General features: G+C 45.7%; 1 protein-coding gene across 1 annotated transcript in view; it reads left to right on the forward strand.

The window, feature by feature from the left end:
- Positions 1 to 19214, forward strand: part of inpp5a (inositol polyphosphate-5-phosphatase A) — a 359903-nt gene that overhangs the window by 252534 nt on the left and 88155 nt on the right. Inside the window, 2 exon segments of the mRNA XM_084321922.1 lie at positions 823 to 842; positions 959 to 1043. Of these exon segments, the coding sequence (XP_084178048.1) occupies positions 823 to 842; positions 959 to 1043 (105 nt within the window).

A 19214-nucleotide genomic window follows, 5' to 3' on the forward strand; every position in this document is an offset into this window, starting at 1 on the left:
CATGACTTTAGATAAGTTGGACATCTCCTTTCAGTCACTTACATTTACAAACACTATGCATCATTTGAAAGGATCAGGCTTGTCGCAGTAGTGCATCAGCAGGCTATGGCACATACTGCACCATCTACTCTTAAGGTTATGGGTACATATCTGGCTCATGGCCTATAGTAGTATATCACATGTCATTCTCTCTCTCTTTCTCTCTCCCTCTCTCCCTCTCCCTCTTCCCAGTATCTTCCTCCACCGTGTACTGTACCCGGTAAAGCAGAAATGTAATCAAATGAAAAGCCTAGACCACAAAATGCATTCATAATCGAAAAAGTATTAAAAGTAATTGTATCTTGGGATATAAATATATCTTATATCAGGACGAGACCAGGAGCCCTGTGTAACAAGTTAGAAATCAAAGGCAAGGCTAGTTTTTCTTTTATTGCACATTTCATACACCGAGGCAATTCAAAGTACTTTACATAAAATAAAGAAATCTCTTCAAGTCAGAAATGAAAGCAGAGAGACTTGATCTCCTCTATTTTTCAAAGAATTCTTGATTTCTCTATTGGAGAAAGTTTGATCAATATGCCAAATGTCTTTGTCCAGTGACCCTAACCTTATGGTGACCTCTATATTGTTTAGTGAACGTAATGGATTTGAAAAACAAGCGTTTCTGTATAGTTTTGTATTTTATGGACAACGGTTGCATCACAGTAGTGGACAACATTGCACACACACAATGCCTGCCCCATCCTGACACCATTACAGTTGACCTAACAACCCGTCCGAGAGAGACTGCAGTCACACGCATTGCTCTTGTCCTCTCCCAAGGTGAACACCCTCAACCCAAGGTGTGTTCGGACCGACCACAAGGTGGTGCTGTAGCCCTCGTAAACGACATGCCCCGAGGCCAACACTGAGGAATCAAAGGTGGATGACAACTTGTTCTAATGTGTTTTTTTGGCAGGATTACAGACCAGCGGTACGAGAAGGTGCCATATTTTGTCTTCGGTGACTTCAACTTCAGGTTGGACTCGAAGCAGGTTATTGAGGTGAGTGTTTTGGCTGTGTGTCTATTTGCATGTGAATGTTAACACATAAGTGCATGTGAACTTAGGAACTAAATGAATTGTTAACGTGCGTGTCTCTCTTGCAGAACGGTCTTTTTGTGTCTTTTGTGGCCCACCGGCTCTCCACAGTTATGGCTCATTATCGCTGCACTGTGGCTGCTGGCCCAGCTGTGTTTACCAACCAAGCCTGCAAGTGCATTGTTATGTTATGGTGCCATTCCCTCTTTCTTTCTCTCTCTCCCTTCCTCCTCCCCTTCTCCTGGTGCAAATGAGGCCAACGAGAGCCAATGCATTGCAGTCATTTAGCATTCCTCATGAGGAGATAGCAGCACAACACGCCGTAAAAGTCCCACGTCAGACAGTGGTGGCCTATTATAACAGAGAGGGAGAGGGAGAGGGAGAGGGAGAGGGAGAGGGAGAGGGAGAGGGAGAGAGAGACCCACTTGTGGGGTGATCATCTCTCCTCTGAACACAATAGCCCTGAAATCAGTGGGTCTGTTCAAGGTGTTGGCATTGTTCACTTCAACTAGAGCCCCATTCAGAGCGGAGGGGAAGCGGAGGGGGAGCTCTTTTGAATGGAGAGTCTTGCTCAAATGACTCAGGAAGAACTTCATCCTGTGAGGTAAACTAGAAGAGACCTTTTGATGTGTGTGTGTGTGTGTGTGGGGGGGGGGGGGGGGGGGGGGGTCATCTCTTCCGGCCACTAGGGGCGCAGCGCATCACCTTCCTGCTCTGCCGCCCCCAGCTGCGACCATCAAAAACTCCCAGGATGGAGGTCATATGTTTTTACTCAGAGGCACTTCATTCAAGTCCACTCATTGATGACCGTGTGCACCGGCACCCATATGATGTTTGTCTGCACAGGGTTCCGCCACATTGATTCTCCTCAGTACATTGGATTTTGCAGCTGTAATTCGTTGGAATTAGCCCACCGATCATGTGAAGATGCCATGCGCAGCTTCGGAGATCATAAGTCCACGTACTAATTCCACAGGCAGCAACAGCAGATGTGCAAAACACTGGAGCCATTGAGAGGACCACCTTCGCCATTCAGAGACACCCGACATTCATTTGGGTCTCTTCGGTGATGGTCTCTTCGGTGATGGTATTTTGATGAGGTTTGATCTGATCAGCGTGGAAATCCAAAAGCAACCATGCCGTACGCATTATGAGATCATATTTCGAAGATACGGTCGACGTATAAAATGTAGCTAATCTTTATTATTTTAAATTATATAAATGTCGTCCGGGCCGTTACTGGCAGTGGACTTTAACGCCATCCCCCTGATGTAAAACCAAACACTTAAGTCAAACATGAAGTCAGAGCGGATGATATGTCCATAATTCAGGCCCATATGTGTTTATCCTCCATATCTAATCTAGATGACTCTCTCCCCTCCTCCCTCCTCCTCTGTGGTAGGTAAGCACTCACCCTCTCTGTGTCCTGACCACTGAAACCCTGTTTAAGTGGAGCTGGGGTCATGACCCCTTTTCCAGGGATGTGTAAGGCCTTCATCGGTGTGTGTCCTGTCTCTGCCCCACCCCCCCCAACCCAGCTTCCTGACCCCCCCCCCCCCCCCCCCCCCCCACACACACACACAAATACAAATGCGAGGGCACCAATTTGTCAGGCCAGATGTATCTGACTGACTTCACTGTTTGAAGGGGAGGGCCTGCAATGCAGGGGGCTCTTGAGCCTAAAGAGTCCTTCAGGAAGTTAGAGCCGTGAGCTATGAAGCCCCACACACACACACACACACACACACACACACACACACACACACACACACACACACACACACACACACACACACACACACACTCACGTACACACTCACGTACACACTCACGTACACACACATTCTCCATCCTCCTTGAGTCCTCTGACACGCTGACCAGTTAACGATAACACCAGAGGCTGATGATGATGATGTCATCTGCGTGAGACACTCGTTAAAGGGGCAGTGTCGTTTCATATAAACCCGTCCAGCGCCGGGCCAAAACCATCTTGATTTAGTGTCTTGACCCGCAGCGTGGTGGTCGGGGGAGCCGTGATGTCATCAGTAAACAAATGGGGGCGCAGCCTCTGGAGCGGCGTGTAACTCACAGCGCCGAGACCGTTTGAAACCCTTTAATGACAATTAATGTCAGCAGGACAATTAGTGCACATCCAGCCAAGTGCTTAGCTGTAGATGGAGCCTGTGGCGGATCGATCTTCCATACTTATCTGAAGATTGATTCAGACAGGGAGGGGGAGCCTCTTATTCCACCTCGTATCCTGAACCCATTCTGCTTCTGGATTCTCACGCTCCACACTGACCGACCCCCAAATATACATAGATGTATAGAAATTATCTATTTTTGCCAGGTGGAATTTCTTTTATTAAAAAAGTAGATTTACCTGTAAGAACCACTGGGTCAGAAAACAATCTTGGACAGCTTCACACTACGGCACTCTGACTGTAGACATAGAACTATATAGAAACTAGAAGACGCACGCTTTGCTCAGAACGCTTTGTTGGCGCTTACATTGTAGGCCCGAGTTCTCAGGTGAACAAGCTTTAGGTGGATGACAGGGTGGGTACAGTGGTGGTGGAGGTCAGGGTGGGTACAGTGGTGGTGGAGGTCAGGGTGGGTACAGTGGTGGAGGGTGGGGACAGTGGTGGAGGTTGGGGTGGAGACAGTGGTGGAAGTCAGGGTGGGTACAGTGGTGGTGGAGGTCAGGGTGGGGACAGTGGTGGAGGTTGGGGTGGAGACAGTGGTGGAAGTCAGGGTGGGTACAGTGGTGGTGGAGGTCAGGGTGGGGACAGTGGTGGAGGTTGGGGTGGAGACAGTGGTGGAAGTCAGGGTGGGTACAGTGGTGGAGGTCAGGGTGGAGACAGTGGTGGAGGTTGGGGTGGAGACAGTGGTGGAAGTCAGGGTGGAGACAGTGGTGGAGGTCAGGGTGGGTACAGTGGTGGTCAGGGTGGGTACAGTGGTGGAGGTCAGGGTGGAGACAGTGGTGGAGGTTGGGGTGGAGACAGTGGTGGAGGTCAGGGTGGAGACAGTGGTGGTCAGGGTGGGTACAGTGGTGGAGGTCAGGGTGGGTACAGTGGTGGTCAGGGTGGAGACAGTGGTGGAGGTCAGGGTGGAGACAGTGGTGGAGGTCAGGGTGGGGACAGTGGTGGAGGTCAGGGTGGGGACAGTGGTGGAGGTTGGGGTGGAGACAGTGGTGGAAGTCAGGGTGGGTACAGTGGTGGAGGTCAGGGTGGGGACAGTGGTGGAGGTCAGGGTGGGTACAGTGGTGGAGGTCAGGGTGGGTACAGTGGTGGTGGTCAGGGTGGGTACAGTGGTGGAGGTCAGGGTGGGTACAGTGGTGGTGGTCAGGGACAGTGGTGGAGGTCAGGGTGGGGACAGTGGTGGAGGTCAGGGTGGATACAGTGGTGGATGTCAGGGTGGGTACAGTGGTGGAGGTCAGGGTGGGTACAGTGGTGGAGGTCAGGGTGGGTACAGTGGTGGTGGTCAGGGTGGGTACAGTGGTGGTCAGGGTGGGTACAGTGGTGGAGGTCAGGGTGGGGACAGTGGTGGTGGTCAGGGTGGGGACAGTGGTGGTGGTCAGGGTGGGGACAGTGGTGGAGGTCAGGGTGGGGACAGTGGTGGAGGTCAGGGACAGTGGTGGAGGTCAGGGTGGGGACAGTGGTGGAGGTCAGGGTGGGTACAGTGGTGGAGGTCAGGGTGGGTACAGTGGTGGAGGTCAGGGTGGGGACAGTGGTGGTGGTCAGGGTGGGGACAGTGGTGGAGGTCAGGGTGGGGACAGTGGTGGAGGTCAGGGACAGTGGTGGAGGTCAGGGTGGGGACAGTGGTGGAGGTCAGGGTGGGTACAGTGGTGGAGGTCAGGGTGGGTACAGTGGTGGAGGTCAGGGTGGGGACAGTGGTGGAGGTCAGGGTGGGGACAGTGGTGGTCAGGGTGGAGACAGTGGTGGATGTCAGGGTGGGGACAGTGGTGGTCAGGGTGGGTACAGTGGTGGTGGTCAGGTTGGGGACAGTGGTGGAGGTCAGGGTGGGGACAGTGGTGGTCAGGGTGGGGACAGTGGTGGAGGTCAGGGTGGGTACAGTGGTGGTGGTCAGGGTGGGTACAGTGGTGGAGGTCAGGGTGGGGACAGTGGTGGAGGTCAGGGTGGGGACAGTGGTGGAGGTCAGGGTGGGGACAGTGGTGGATCAATAGATTACACTTTCTGTAGGCCTAACACTCACCTACTCATTCTGTTGTGACACAACATGACATGTTAGGGTTGTCACCTTCCGTGATCATGTTTGAACCAATGTGTAAAAAATCTGTTTTAGATTAGGCTGTAAAAATCTGTTCTATAGGCTATATTTAGTCTAGTTTATTAGACATAAAGCATTTAAAAATACTTTGATGAGTCTACATCAATAGCATTAACCATACATTGTCAAGGTTGACAGAATAAAGTCTATATCAACTTATTTCCATCAAGGACCTTGGTGTAGGCTAATAACAGAACAGATTGACAGGTGGCGACAAAGCATGTGACTGGGCATTTATTTAAAAAACATACATGCAGAACATGAAAGAACAGACAATCATCAACAAACACAACAACCGCATTGGCCATGGGAGTCTTATGCATGGCTATACTCCTATGTCATTATTTAACTATGTATAGAGAGATGAAAACAATACGTTATTTATATTGATGTGATGTCGGACTTGGGCTGTGGAACTGAAAGTTAGGCGCCATTGTTAGGAGTAACGCGATTGGGCGCTGTCAGTGGCCAATCAGGCCGCGCATCCCGAACGCGGAAGTGCAACTCCGTTAGGGAAAATATACACGCGGTCAGGGTGGATACAGTGGTGGAGGTCAGGGTCAGTGGTGGAGGTCAGGGTGGGGACAGTGGTGGAGGGCCAGGCCTCCATTGAGCTACGACATCAAGGGATTTCAATCCGTTTTGGACTTCCTCTCCCATGTTCCCTATTCACTTTTAAATTGCAAATGCTTCAAGGTCAGGAACTGTCAGCCGTGCACCCCCAGTCCTTGACCAGCTATACATATGCGTATTACGACAGGACTGAGCCATTAACTCCACAACTGTTTCAATTGCAAATTGATCTCTATCGAGAGGGAGTGAAATCTGCAATAAGCAACTTGTGAGGTGTTTGTTAACATTGCGGTTAAAAAGACAGTGAAGTTGCTTGCTTTCTGGGTTGCCAGGTTGCGCAATGTAGGAAGGATATTGGATGGTCACCCACTCTAATATGGCAACACAATTTGCACACAGAAAGCCTGATGTGTTGCATCAGACGTCTTAGACATGATCCTCTGCTGGTTATTTAAGTAGACTCCTCATGTTCTTCATATGCAAGGGCCGTCCACATGTAATTTCTGTACCTCAATTTGTCTCAGTTTGACCCACTCTGTAAAAAAAAAAGAAAAAAAAATATGTTTTGTTTACCAGGGCTGAAACACTCTCTCCCCCTTCCGATGCTCGTGCACCATCTCAAAAATCTCACACACGCTCTCACTTTTTTGTGCGTGCATGAGTAGGCCCAAAACTCACTCCCCCTTTCGGCTACGCTGTGAGGCTCTTGACTGGGGCCTTGCACTCAGACAACCACTAGCCACTCCCCTCTTACCCATCCTGCCTTGAGGGTGGGTGGGATCGGGGGTATTTTGGGATCTATCCTTGTGTGCATGCGTGTGTGTGTGTGTGTGTGTGTGTGTGTGTGTGTGTGTGTGTGTGTGAGAGGAGATGGGCTGGTCGAGGGGTGTCATTGTCCCAGGGTTGGACACAGGTGGTGGATTCCTAGCATGCTTGTGCGTCAGGATCAGTAACCAGAGGCCTGCAGCCGGCCCCCCTGCCCAGCCGGGGCTACCCCATTAATTGTGACCGACAGAGGGAATTGGCTTCAATTGACCCCCATTCAGCGGCCCTTTGACTGGGGGACAAAGGACACAGCCACGTGGAGACTAATGCTGGGGCTGAGCTGCCTGGAGGTGGTCTGCTCCCCTCTCCCATGGCTTCACAGGCTGTAGGGCTAAGGAGAGGTGCAAGGGAGAGTCCTGGATCTCAGCCAGGGAACATGCAGGTGTCCTCAGGGAGAAGCCGGGCTGCTCAAGCCTGGGATGGGTGGAGGGTGGCTGGGGGTGTGGATGTGTGACGGGGGGTATTCAGCCATGGAGAAAGTACTTTGAGGATTTTGTGTAGAGGTGCAGATACCTTACAATCCAATTTCCTAATTTCAGGAAATGGCGAGCCCATTGTGATGGGTAGCCTACAATTTCTTGGTGCAGATGTCAAACCCTGCAAGTCTTTATAGACAAAATGTTGTCAGTGTAGTAATTCTTAAGCCTATAAGCTCTGGCTCTTCATGTAGTTTGGCCACCATATTTGACTGTGCATTAACCAAGCTGTATATCATGTGTCTAGACAGTAGGGATTCAGCAATGCCACTTTTCCCACTACAGATTCATAAGCTTTACATATAGACCACACAAACGACATACTGATGCAGTCCATTACTCAGGGTTGCCACTTGTCCTGGAAAACCTGGAAATTCAGAGACTATATTTCCAATCATGGAAAACCTGGAAAATGTACAAAAATTACCAGATATCCTGGGGGGGGGAAACGATGTTGTCCAGGAAATATTTTATTGTATTTTAGTCCCTCACTCAGATCACCTATGCAGACCTACAGTAGGTGTGTATGTTCTTTGAACCACAATTTGGGGCCCGCTGGTCAAGTTTGGCCCACGCTCCCTTTGTTTTGGCCCGCCATAGCATTTGACAAGCTCATGCTTATTCTCTTCTTATTTTTAAAGTGCTGTAAAATCCTAACAGTAATAACTACAAAACGTAAATTTTGTGCAGCTAAAAAGTACATAATCGGAGTGTTACGGGCAATGTACAGGACGGTGCGACTTCCCTATTAATTAAATTACATAATTTACGAGGAATAACGGTGTTCTCTCTGAGCTGAGTGAGTGAGGAATTTATACCACTTGTCGGCAGTGGCACGTGGTTTGTGACACTTTGTCAGAAAGGTGTCTCCCCTTTTAACCCTTTCACTACCACACTACCAAATGGTTAACCCTTTCACTGTGACAATACAGAAGGTTAACCCTTTCACAACCACACTACAGAAGGTTAACCCTTTCACTACCACACTACAGACTGCTCCCAAAAAGAAGCATATAGCTGTTTTATGTTGATTTTTCTCACAATCTTTGTCAAAAATTACTAAGCAGATAACGGAATAGTATATTATTTAGAAATTTTATTTTAGATTTAGAATGTTAATTTCCTATAAAATATAATACATTTTAATGTAATTTCATATAACATCAACTTTTGGCCCATAATTTTGGAAAGAATTTGGGCACCTCTGGATTATAGGATAAGCTGTTCTGTATGACGGATATACCCTCTCCTGGCAAGCAGGAGTTGTTGCTAACAACAAGTAGAGACCAGATGACCTTAGTACAGTCAACAGTGATGGGTGTAGCAGTCACCTGTACAGAACGTAAGACACTTCATCATGAACCCTGCGTCATTAAAAAAGGCCTACTGGTAAATGATATGAATGAATGAATGAATGATCTTTATTGTCATTGTCACAATGTTACAACAAAATTTAAAATGCAGCCCTAGGTGCTAGCAGTCATAATACCGTAATTCCTCTAATAGTGACCCGGGCTTGTATTTGCTTAAACTGTAGCGGGTACCAGGCTTTTATTAGGAGGAGGCATGTATAAGAGAGAGGCCTATATTTCTAATTTTCAAACGGATCATAATGAATAAATCAACATTTTGTGTCAGTTTGAACCCAGTAAAATGTACTGGGTTCATTTATTGAAACCAAGTACTGTATGAAATAGTAAACAGTGCGATTACAGGTGGTCACTGGTCATTTCAAGAGCGCACCCGGCCATTAACCCATTCTCCGCCACCACTTTGATTCGTCCTAATCCATTCCCTGCCAGCTCTATTTGTCTAGGAACATTTTACTTTTTCATTCACACATTCATATAAAAATACTGTCTAGAGTATAAATGTTTTTATCGTTTTCTGCAGTAATTCCTAGAACGTGAGATATAGCCATGTATGCATATATTACATCATCAAATGCAGTTTGCTAGCGATTGACGTCAGATAAAAAATTTCAATTGTACAAGGTCCTAAACGTCATGACTCATCATCTGCTGGTGACCGGAGGGGGGGGGGGGGGGGGGGGGTCGTTTATAATGCAATGACCGACGTTAAATTAATCATGTAGAATGGGTGATATATTGATCATAGCAGTTTCTATTTTTTTCTAAGTTCGCTATTATGGGATGTTGATCTAGATGAACCATTTCCGGGTTGTATAATAATATATACGTCCAAATAACGTTGTTTATTGAGTTATGGCAACCGATCGATTATCCAGTGTGTCAAGATGGAGTCCCGCGAGCGATCGCGAGTGGCGGGCGGAATATGGGTGACACCAAGCACTTCCGGCCCCACTTCCCCACTTCCGGTTTGGCGATCGGCCACCAGGTGGCGATATTGAACCGTTGGAGAGTTGAGTGGAGATCCCCAGCACCCGTCAATGATCCGTCGGTGAAATATGAATCCCATGACAGATTTTTGAAATATTGATCTCGATGACGTCGTAATCCGTCATTGGCAGATTAAGCATGGCGAGGAATGACGTCTGAATCCGTCATTGGCGAAAGATGGGTTAATAGAGACCCGGTTTGTAATTGAATACCGGTCACTATTAGAGGAATTACGGTAAAAACACAGTCCTAAAACACAGTATTCAAATAATAAAAACAAGAGTAAGACATAGTAGACATAAACAGGGGGGGTATAAAAAAAAGTTGCACTATGCCCTTAGTGTTGTGTGTGGCGGGGGGGGGGGGGGGGGGTGCAGGGGAGATTGTTGTTTAAAATGTTTGCTGAGTTTAGTGCACTTATGGCCCTGGGATAAAAACTAAACTTAAGTCTGGGTGGGCATGACGCTGAAACGCCTGCCCGAGCGCAGCTGTATGAGGTGTTTGTTGCCAGGGTGGTGTGGGTCCTTAAGTATTTTCACTGCTTTTTTAAGACAGCGGGAGTTATATAGTTCTTCCAGTGAGGGGAGAGGGCATCCAATAATTTTTTTGGGCCGAGTTGACGACCCTCTGGAGCGCCTTCCTCTCTGCGGCTGTGCAGCTGAGGAACCACACGTTGATGCAGTAGGTGAGGATGCTTTCCACGGAGCAGCGGTAAAAGGACACGAGCAGGTCTTGTCTGAGGTGGTAATTCCTGAGTATTCTCAGGAAGTAGAGTCTCTGTTGTGCCTTCTTCACGATCGCCTTGGTGTTGGTTCTCCAGGTCAGGTCATCCTCCAGGTGGACACCCAGGAACTTGATGACCGAGACGCTCTCCACGCATCCCCCGTCGATGTACAGGGGCTGTATGTTGGTCTTCTTCCTCCTGTAGTCCACGATCATCTCCTGGGTTTTTAGCTTATTCAGCTGCAGGTTGTTAGTTTTGCACAGGGCTGACAGCTGCTCTACCTCATCTCGTCACCTCTTGAGATGCAGCCCACCGCGGTTTGTTTGTGAGCTGTGCTGTCCTGGATTGAAGGAAAACTCATGGAAACGTCTGGGAACCCTGATTACTGAACAGTATAGACCAGGAGTTTTATGCCTTTGGACAAAAATAATTGAGATATAATCAGACAATATGGAACATGCTTAATGTGCCAAAAATACAGAAAATGATAGCATGATTTTGGTTTTAGTATTGAAGAAATTCTCCAAAAAGAATACCCCTGTTGGCCCAATATCAGATACCTGTGTCAGTATCAACGCATCCTTCCGTGGTCTAGAGCAGATAGATCACCTGTGTGCTGTGTGTGGACTGGGCTAGCTGGACAAGCTGGGACTGTAGAAGAGCTGTACGATATCCTGTGTGTGTGTGTGTGTCCTCTGAGGTGACCAGTAGCCGTGAATCAGTGGTGTCGGTGACGGGCCCAGGGCTCCGTGCCTGGACTCCGAGTATATTTAAAATCCCTCCTAATTAAACTTAATAGAATGTAAATTTAATATCTGCAGAGATGTGTGCTGCTGGATTGATGGAGGCCAGCAGGAAGGTTAATTGTTGACTTGATCTACTGTCCCTGTGACACAATGTGGGCCTGTTTTAATTGGAGCTGATCTGCTGCTACATGGGCAGATTTCATTAGGCCTCGCTGGCCTCTCGCTGCTCCTCCACTCCAGGGAGAACAAACTAGAGGGTTTGGAGTAGCGCCCCCTGTCTGTGCCAGGAGATACAGCGAGGGAGGGCTGGCCCGAGGCATCAATCTTCCTCCCTTTGTCCCGCGGCCTTTCTCTGGCTTGAGCAGCATGAAATTAAAGGTGGGGCCCCGACTAGCCCCACTCTTAATGAATGCTGTAAAATGCTCAATAATGACAGCCAGAGTGATAGATATTTCATTTTTCTCACATTTACGTCCCTGGCAGCACACGTCACCCATGCCAGTAGATGGAGAGAGTGTGTGTGTGTGAGTGAGCAAGGTGTTTTTGGGAGCTGTATTCTAGGCATTTTTCATATGTATTTGCCAAGTTGTCTTTATGCTTGTGTGGCGGGTATATTTGTATGAGTGTGGGTTTGTGCGCGCGTGTGTGTGTGTGTGTGTGTGTGTGGTTGTCTTAGGGCTGGGCAATTGATCGAGTTTCAATTTAAATCACAATTTTGTCTTCCCACGATCATGAAAACAAGATAATCGAGATAAAACGATTACTGTGCCGCATGCCGTGTTGCTCTCATTTTATCTTGTGCTGTAAATACAGTAGGGCTGCAGCGATTCATCCACGACGTCATCGACCATGGAATTGAGCAGATTTGCATATTCATGATCGACGCATCATATTGTTACTTGTATGTGCCTTTTGCGGTGGAAATGGCAGACGTTCAAAGTCATAACATGTGCAATGTGTAATCTAACTAGTGCGCAATGAATCATGTTCAAAGTATAAATAACTTATCTTAAACCACTTTTCGTGATTCTGCCTAGAGCCAGGACTCGACAGTGCACGTTTTGCTCGCATTTGAGTCGCGCATTTGAGTGTCTTGATATTATTTGTATTCAATGTTTTAACAGATACAAACAAAGCAGACATCACGACGACAAAAATATAAATATATATACCCTCCCCCCTCCCAAAAAAAGATTAAAAAAAAAAAAAAAAACTAGACAACCAGTTACTCCTTCGTGTCTCTTACCAGTGTTAAAAAGGCCACAGGCCGAAACGTTGTGTTAAATTATATTAAACTTGGGAACACTGCAGACGGTGTGCTGACTTCTTTTCACAACTTTACAATCTTACCAGTGTTAGACATAGACATATCAAATCAGAGATTGAGAATATATATCTATAATAGACAGTATTTTTACGTGGCTTTGTGTAAGGGACAGCTTCACAGTTGCCATTCAGTCCACATACTGTAGTCCAGATATACTGTAGTCTTTGTACAAAGTACCATCAGGCCATCAAGAGTCCCTTCAGTTGATGCCTTTAGAGCGATGAGCCGAGGGAGGAAACACCACATAACAAACGCATAGCAAAAACAAACAAAAAACAGTGCTCTATAAGTTCACATTGTTTTAGATATCTACAGTATGTATTGTATCCATCAGAGCGCTGTTTCTATGTGAGAGGAAAATTTGCGAGCAACGGTGCCATTAATGCTCTAACATGCTTTACATCCTCGCCATACCTGTACGCCTACATCGCGGTACAAACCTTAACTAACGTTAGCTGCTAATGCTATCTAAGCTTAGTTCCAATAGTGAGGAAAGGGGGGGGGGGGCTCCCTCTCTGTACGTTCAATGATTTGAAGTAGCGTTACACTATAAAAAACTAACTGGATAGTTGATGATAATAAATATTTCACTTCATTAGCAAAAATATTGTAAAATCATTAAATGGTTGGCTGCATTTATATAGAGCTTTTATCCAAAACGCTTTACAATTTGTTCCTCACATTTTACCCATGCACTCACACATTCACACACCGACGGCGAAGGCAACCATGCAAGGAGCCAACCTGCTAATCGGAAGCAATTAGGGGTTAAGTGTCTTGCTCAAGAACACTTCGACATGCTGCCCAGGAGGAGCGGGAATCGAACCGGGAACCTCCGGATTACCAGACGACTGCTCTACCTCCCGAGCCACTATTAAAGAAACTTGAACTATCGCAGAGAATGCTATAAGCCAGGGGTTCTCAAACTTTTTTATACCACAACCCCATTTTATTTAGGATTTCTTTTGGGTGACCCCACACCCAAAATCGTGTAATGTGTAATTTCAACATGGAAATAAGGAATATCAAAATAAAAGCAGACGTTGTTGAACTTGATCATGCATATTTATTAGAAAATGAAATTACAGCACTATGTTATCAATGAAATTAATTAATATGATCAACAAAAGCAACAGAATTGTTTCTGTATACACATTTATAAAACAAGGCATATTTAGCCAAAATATGTTGCCAGAACATAAAAAAATAAAATGCGTTCACATAATAATAATAATAATAATAATAATAATAATAATAATAATAATAATAATAATAATAATAATAATAATAACTTTATTTGTATAGCACTTTTCATACAGAGGTTGCAGTTCAAAGTGCTTCACAACAGTAGAAAATACAGGCATAATAAAATAGTTTAAAATGATTAAGTTTAAAAATAGTCAAAAAATTATAAAATAGAACGGACATACAACAACATTAAAAAATACAGGCATAAGCGAGCATAAAATAAAAAATTTAAATACAAAGAGAGAGAGAGGTAGTAAGGTTACAGTAAAAAGTGTGATAAGATTGTTCAATCAGATGAAAATGGCCCAGTTAGGAGAATCAACCTTGGCTAGGCGGTGATGTTCACGATGTACCTAACTGGAATGTTAAACAACTTTGCTAGCATAGGAAAAGATTTAGGTCAAAAGTCATCTTCTCCTCACAACAGGGCATCACTCTAACATCATAGAACCGACATATGAATTTCATTCACATGCACTTTTCAAGAATAAAAAGCTGTGAGTCCAAACAGGTCTGTGTCCTGACCTTGTAGTCCCAGATTCAACGCATTGAGTCGGTCAAAGATGTCTGCTAGATAATAATAATAATAATAATAATAATAATAATAATAATAATAATAATAATAATAATAATAATAATAATAATAATAATAATAATAATAATAATAATAATAATAATAATAATAATAATAATAATAATAATAATAAACAAAGCATGTACCGGTAGTCCTTTTTCGTTGACTGTTTTCAGCACAGTTTTCAGTTTTCCTCAAATCGTTTTTTTTCTTTCTGAAAGAAAGCGGTTCCGTTTTAAATTCAGCATGTCTAGTTTCCAAGTGCTGCTGTAATGTACTTATGTTTTACTCCGTTTAGTTTTAGTAGTGCTGGTGTCGCTACTTCTATAGATTCCGCCTTTCTTTTGCCCACATTTGGAACACACGGCCAACCGGCACCGCTTCTGACAACAAACCTATCCATTGCGAGTGGATCTGATCACAAATATTTGAGTACACATTGACTCACAAAAGACCAGACGTGGCCTCCACGATTATACATGTATTGGAATACTGTGTGTCGGCCTCTGTTGAAGGGGTTTGTCGGTTTTTCTCTTGATTTTCAACTTAATTTTTTGTTGCCAATGCACACCTGTCACCTACCTTACTGCAGAGCAGGAGGGACTGGGAGACCCATGTTAACTGACCAAACACTCTGCATCAGTGATGGCTGTCAGAATGTAGAATTATTATTTTAACATGTTAGACCACTTATTTTAACAAAGAAAATACCACTTACAGCGCCTTTAACACACATTACCCCCCTCTAGCAGTGGTGTGGCCCGTGAAAAATCATGTCAGGTGGCTGACAGCCATTGTTCTGGCTGTTGAACCTGTGCTGAGTAAATAATATCCACCACCCTATTCCTTTTTTAGCCCCACTTTGACTAGCATGTGTGCGTCTGGCCCTCTATAAATCAAAAGGCAGCCAGTGTAATTAAGTGTACACTACATTAGTCAGGCTAATTAATTTTGGAGGCCATCCATCCATTAACCAGCGGGCTAGCACTGATTGGCCCTCTGTTCTGTGGGACCCCCGACACCAGGGACTGTGACCCCCCCCCCCCACCTGGCTGGCCGTCCGTTTCCCCGATACACACATGACACCACAAACAAATGCATGTGAAAACACGCATACACACACACACACACACACATACACACACATACACACACACATATATACTATGTGTGTGTGTTTGTGTGTGTAACCAATATAACACATGTCCGAACCAAAACAAACCACAAACCATAATAATAATAATAATAATAATAATAATAATAATAATAATAATAATAATAATAATAATAATAATAATAATAATAATAATAATAATAATAATATTGTATATTAATGTCAAATTTCCATTCTCTCTTCCTGGAAAAATTCTACTTAACACATTCGCGGCCATTCGATTTCCCAATCTAGCTATAGCTGGGCCAGCTTTCCATTACATAGTTTCACTGTACGTCACCTTGTTTGTAGAGCTAAATCTAGATTTTATATTATAGCTATGGATACAATACCATGGTCATTTGACAGTAACTATCTTCCGTTCAAGATGCAAAAAATTTAAAGAAAATTCATGAATATGTTCGCGCGTTATCCCGTGGTGAATATAAGTATAATTTCGGAATTATCCGGGCTAATTCCTGGGAGGCCGGCTACAGGGCGCAACGTGAATTCTACTAAAACCATTGGCGTTTCGTCCCTGGACATGCTACTATTTTCAAATCAAATCTATATCATAGGTATTATGTTTCATCATGAATGCATGAAAGGGGGGGGGGGGGTCCTTTCTGATTATTTGATTGCCAGTAACGTCATTCGTTATTACCACAACACACGCCGATCAGGGGGATGGGTATGATAACCTTGCATCATCAAGCTGAAATTGATGTCAGATTGTCCTTACCTGTGGGCGGTAGTATTCCAAAAAGAATATTCCAATTATTTGATCGCCATCTGGTCCATCCTATGTCCATCTGGTCCACGACATAACCCACCACAACATATGGATTGGGGGTCCCGAAAACGATTCAATGCGATCGGGTGAAGCCCTAGGTTTCCCATTACTATAAAAGTCTGTCCGGAGCGGTTTACACGTAGCACCCGGTCTGGAACAGGGTTTACTGCACTCTCGATACTGCCTACTAGCAGGATCTGACCGGTAGTGCACCTTCGGAGTCCCAGTATGCCTTTTAACGGCAACATACAGGTCCCTGACATTGAATAGTATATTAAAAATCGAAAAAAGGGAAAACGATCCAAAAACGTATATATCCGTTTTTGGCCGTTAACCGCTGGCGCCCAATAACATATATATACGCTGTAACTGAGGGGTACAATTCCCTGACTGTATTGAGAGTATGGTATTATTAAACCACTACTTAGTTATGTACTTTAATTACTGGCCATACAGTACATGAATATATCTGGTGAACACCCACACAAGAATACGGCAATGACACATAAAGTTCTAGTTAGAGGGATTTATTATTATTAGAGCAAGCAACGGTAGGTTACAGATTGAGAATTATACTTGCGCTTGTAAGGCGAAGAACACTTAAAGTAGGTCAAGAGCGTAAGTCAATGAGAATAGTAAGATGGGTCTAAACTGACGCCACCTGTAGCATAGCAATTACATAAGGCACACTAGTACCAGCTGGAGACACTGGGGGGTTCCCTCCGGGTGTAAGCCGGCAGGGTAGAGGAATGTTCGGGTGCAAAGTCTGGGTCAACGAGGAATAAAGAAGCTCCAGCTACGGGAGTCGGTACATGTACTTCCTTGATCGGCAGACAAGGCAACAGCTATAATCCAGTATGCTCGACAGCATGGATGAAAGCTAGCCAGCCTCCTCCTAGAGGCGGGCTCGAGGGATGCTCCTCACGGGGGTAGATCCCACACGATAGTGGGGTAGACGGTTCTCTGCTCCAGCAGTCACGGTACCAAAGCAATATAATCCAACCAGAAAATGGTTCTGCATTCGCCGGTGTAGATTCTCCTGTGCACTATCCGTCACATTAAACTAGGTTGAACTTGACGTTACTTCACCAAACTATGACACTTTACTATCCTATTCGCACATGTTCTAAGTGCTCTATTTAGACGCAAGGTTGCTCACTTCACTTGGTCGTTGACTCGTGGTGAAGGCTTTACTAGTAATGAACGAACTGCTGCTGTTTCCACCTGCGCCGTATTTATACGTAAGGTGAATTATCTAGTGCCAACCTCAGTTCTGTCTCGTATTACTGCGCAAACCTGGACATGTTGAGACATGCCTTGGCTTTGCCTTTGAACTTGCCATTGGGGGTATGGTCGTTGGCGCCTAGGGGTCGCTGTCCAATAGGAGAGCGAATATTATGGTCTGGTTTGTACCCAGGTAAAGGGATATTCCGTGTATATATACAAAGAATATACAAGGGATATCAAACGATATACAAATATTATACAAGGGATATCAAACAATAAATATATATATTCGGTTTAATCTGACCCTTTGTAACATACCCGGTTGGCCGCGAAAGTGTTAATAGACTAAATAAATATAAAATCACAACCCCCACACTCACCATATTAAATGGTACATTTTCACTCGTGTCATTTATCTAGCAACTTGGGCTGGAGGAGGTGCAACTCTGGGTATCCATCCCCCAAATCTGTGGGCTCCCGTTTCCCAAAAACGCCACGGTAGCATCCGGTTGGCAGTCGTTTATCAACTGTAAAGAGGCCGGGGACAAGTGCCAAGGCAAGACTATGAGATGGATAGAGATGTAATAGTCCTTATATATCTCATATAACTGTAATCTCAGGGGACATCCTTGGTTCTATCGGCATGATATTAAAGCACTTTGCAAAATATTGTTACCTTGCCTTGCATGTTTATTCGAGCACAATTAGTCAGAGAGCAGCTATTCAGACTATTGTTTACTGCCGTTTGATTGCCTCATCCCCACACAGCCCGTGACAGAGATGTTTCCTTGCAATACAATAAAGGCATATTATCTGGCTAGAGGAGTCCAATCTATCACAATGAGGGCCCATTATCTCAGGAAGATAACCCGTCTGGATATAGAGGGATACTATCCCCTCTGGACAACGGGGCCTGTTTTCTCTCTATCTCTCTACCTCTCTCTCTCTCTCTCTCTCTCTCTCTCTCTCTCTCTCTCTCTCTCTCTCTCTCTCTGTTTGCTTTAGATGCTAATGAACACAGAGAGAAAGAGTTGAGCTATGAGGGCGTACCGCGTGCGATGTAGCTTTGATCCGAGCGCCGTCCATGTCATTAAAACGCTGGCAAATGAAGAACAAGCAGTGGCTTCTGTTGGTCCTGCTCATTAACAACAGGCAGTTTGAGTCCAGCGCCAGCCATGCTGCCATTGTGTGCTGGGGGGGGGGCTGCTGCAGCGGCTGGCAGCTGGGCGCACCATGCCAACGGTAGGATGGCGTGACAGGGTGGCGGGGCGGGTTGTGGGTGCGGAGATGAGCGCAGCGCCTGGCACCAGTAGCGCCTGGGAGCTGGGAGGGAGCGCCGCCTCGTAGGCCCCCCGGGTCGGACTCGGTCAGGGATGTAGCCTGAGTGACCTCTCAATCACTCACTGACTCACTAGTGCTGCTGGGTCTTAAGTGTTTTGAGGCACTAGATGGGATACTTGTATCGCCCACTCAATGCTAGTGGCCTTCAGCCTTCAGCTAGTGGCCTTCTGTTGCGCTACTGTATTCTGTCCTTCTTTTGCTCACTCTGTCGCTCACTAGCTCACTCACTCATCCTATTTCTCTCTCTCTTTTTGTCACTCCCCCCCAACTCTCAACTCTCTCTCTCTCTGTCTCTCTCTCTTCCTGAAAGCGCTGCTTTTTGTCCGCCAGTGTGTCGGACCCTCTTTCAGTCTACCTCTCCTTTCTCCCCGCAGGGCTCCCAGCAGCATTCCACAGCACTAATCATCAGTCCTGAGCAGCTCAGGGGAAAAGGCCCCTTTTCACTGCCACCCCCCCCCCCCAAAAAAAGAGCCCAGCC

The sequence above is a fragment of the Notolepis coatsorum genome, assembly GCF_963971535.1.
Source record: "Notolepis coatsorum genome assembly, chromosome: 9".
Taxonomy (NCBI): Eukaryota; Metazoa; Chordata; class Actinopteri; order Aulopiformes; family Paralepididae; genus Notolepis; species Notolepis coatsorum.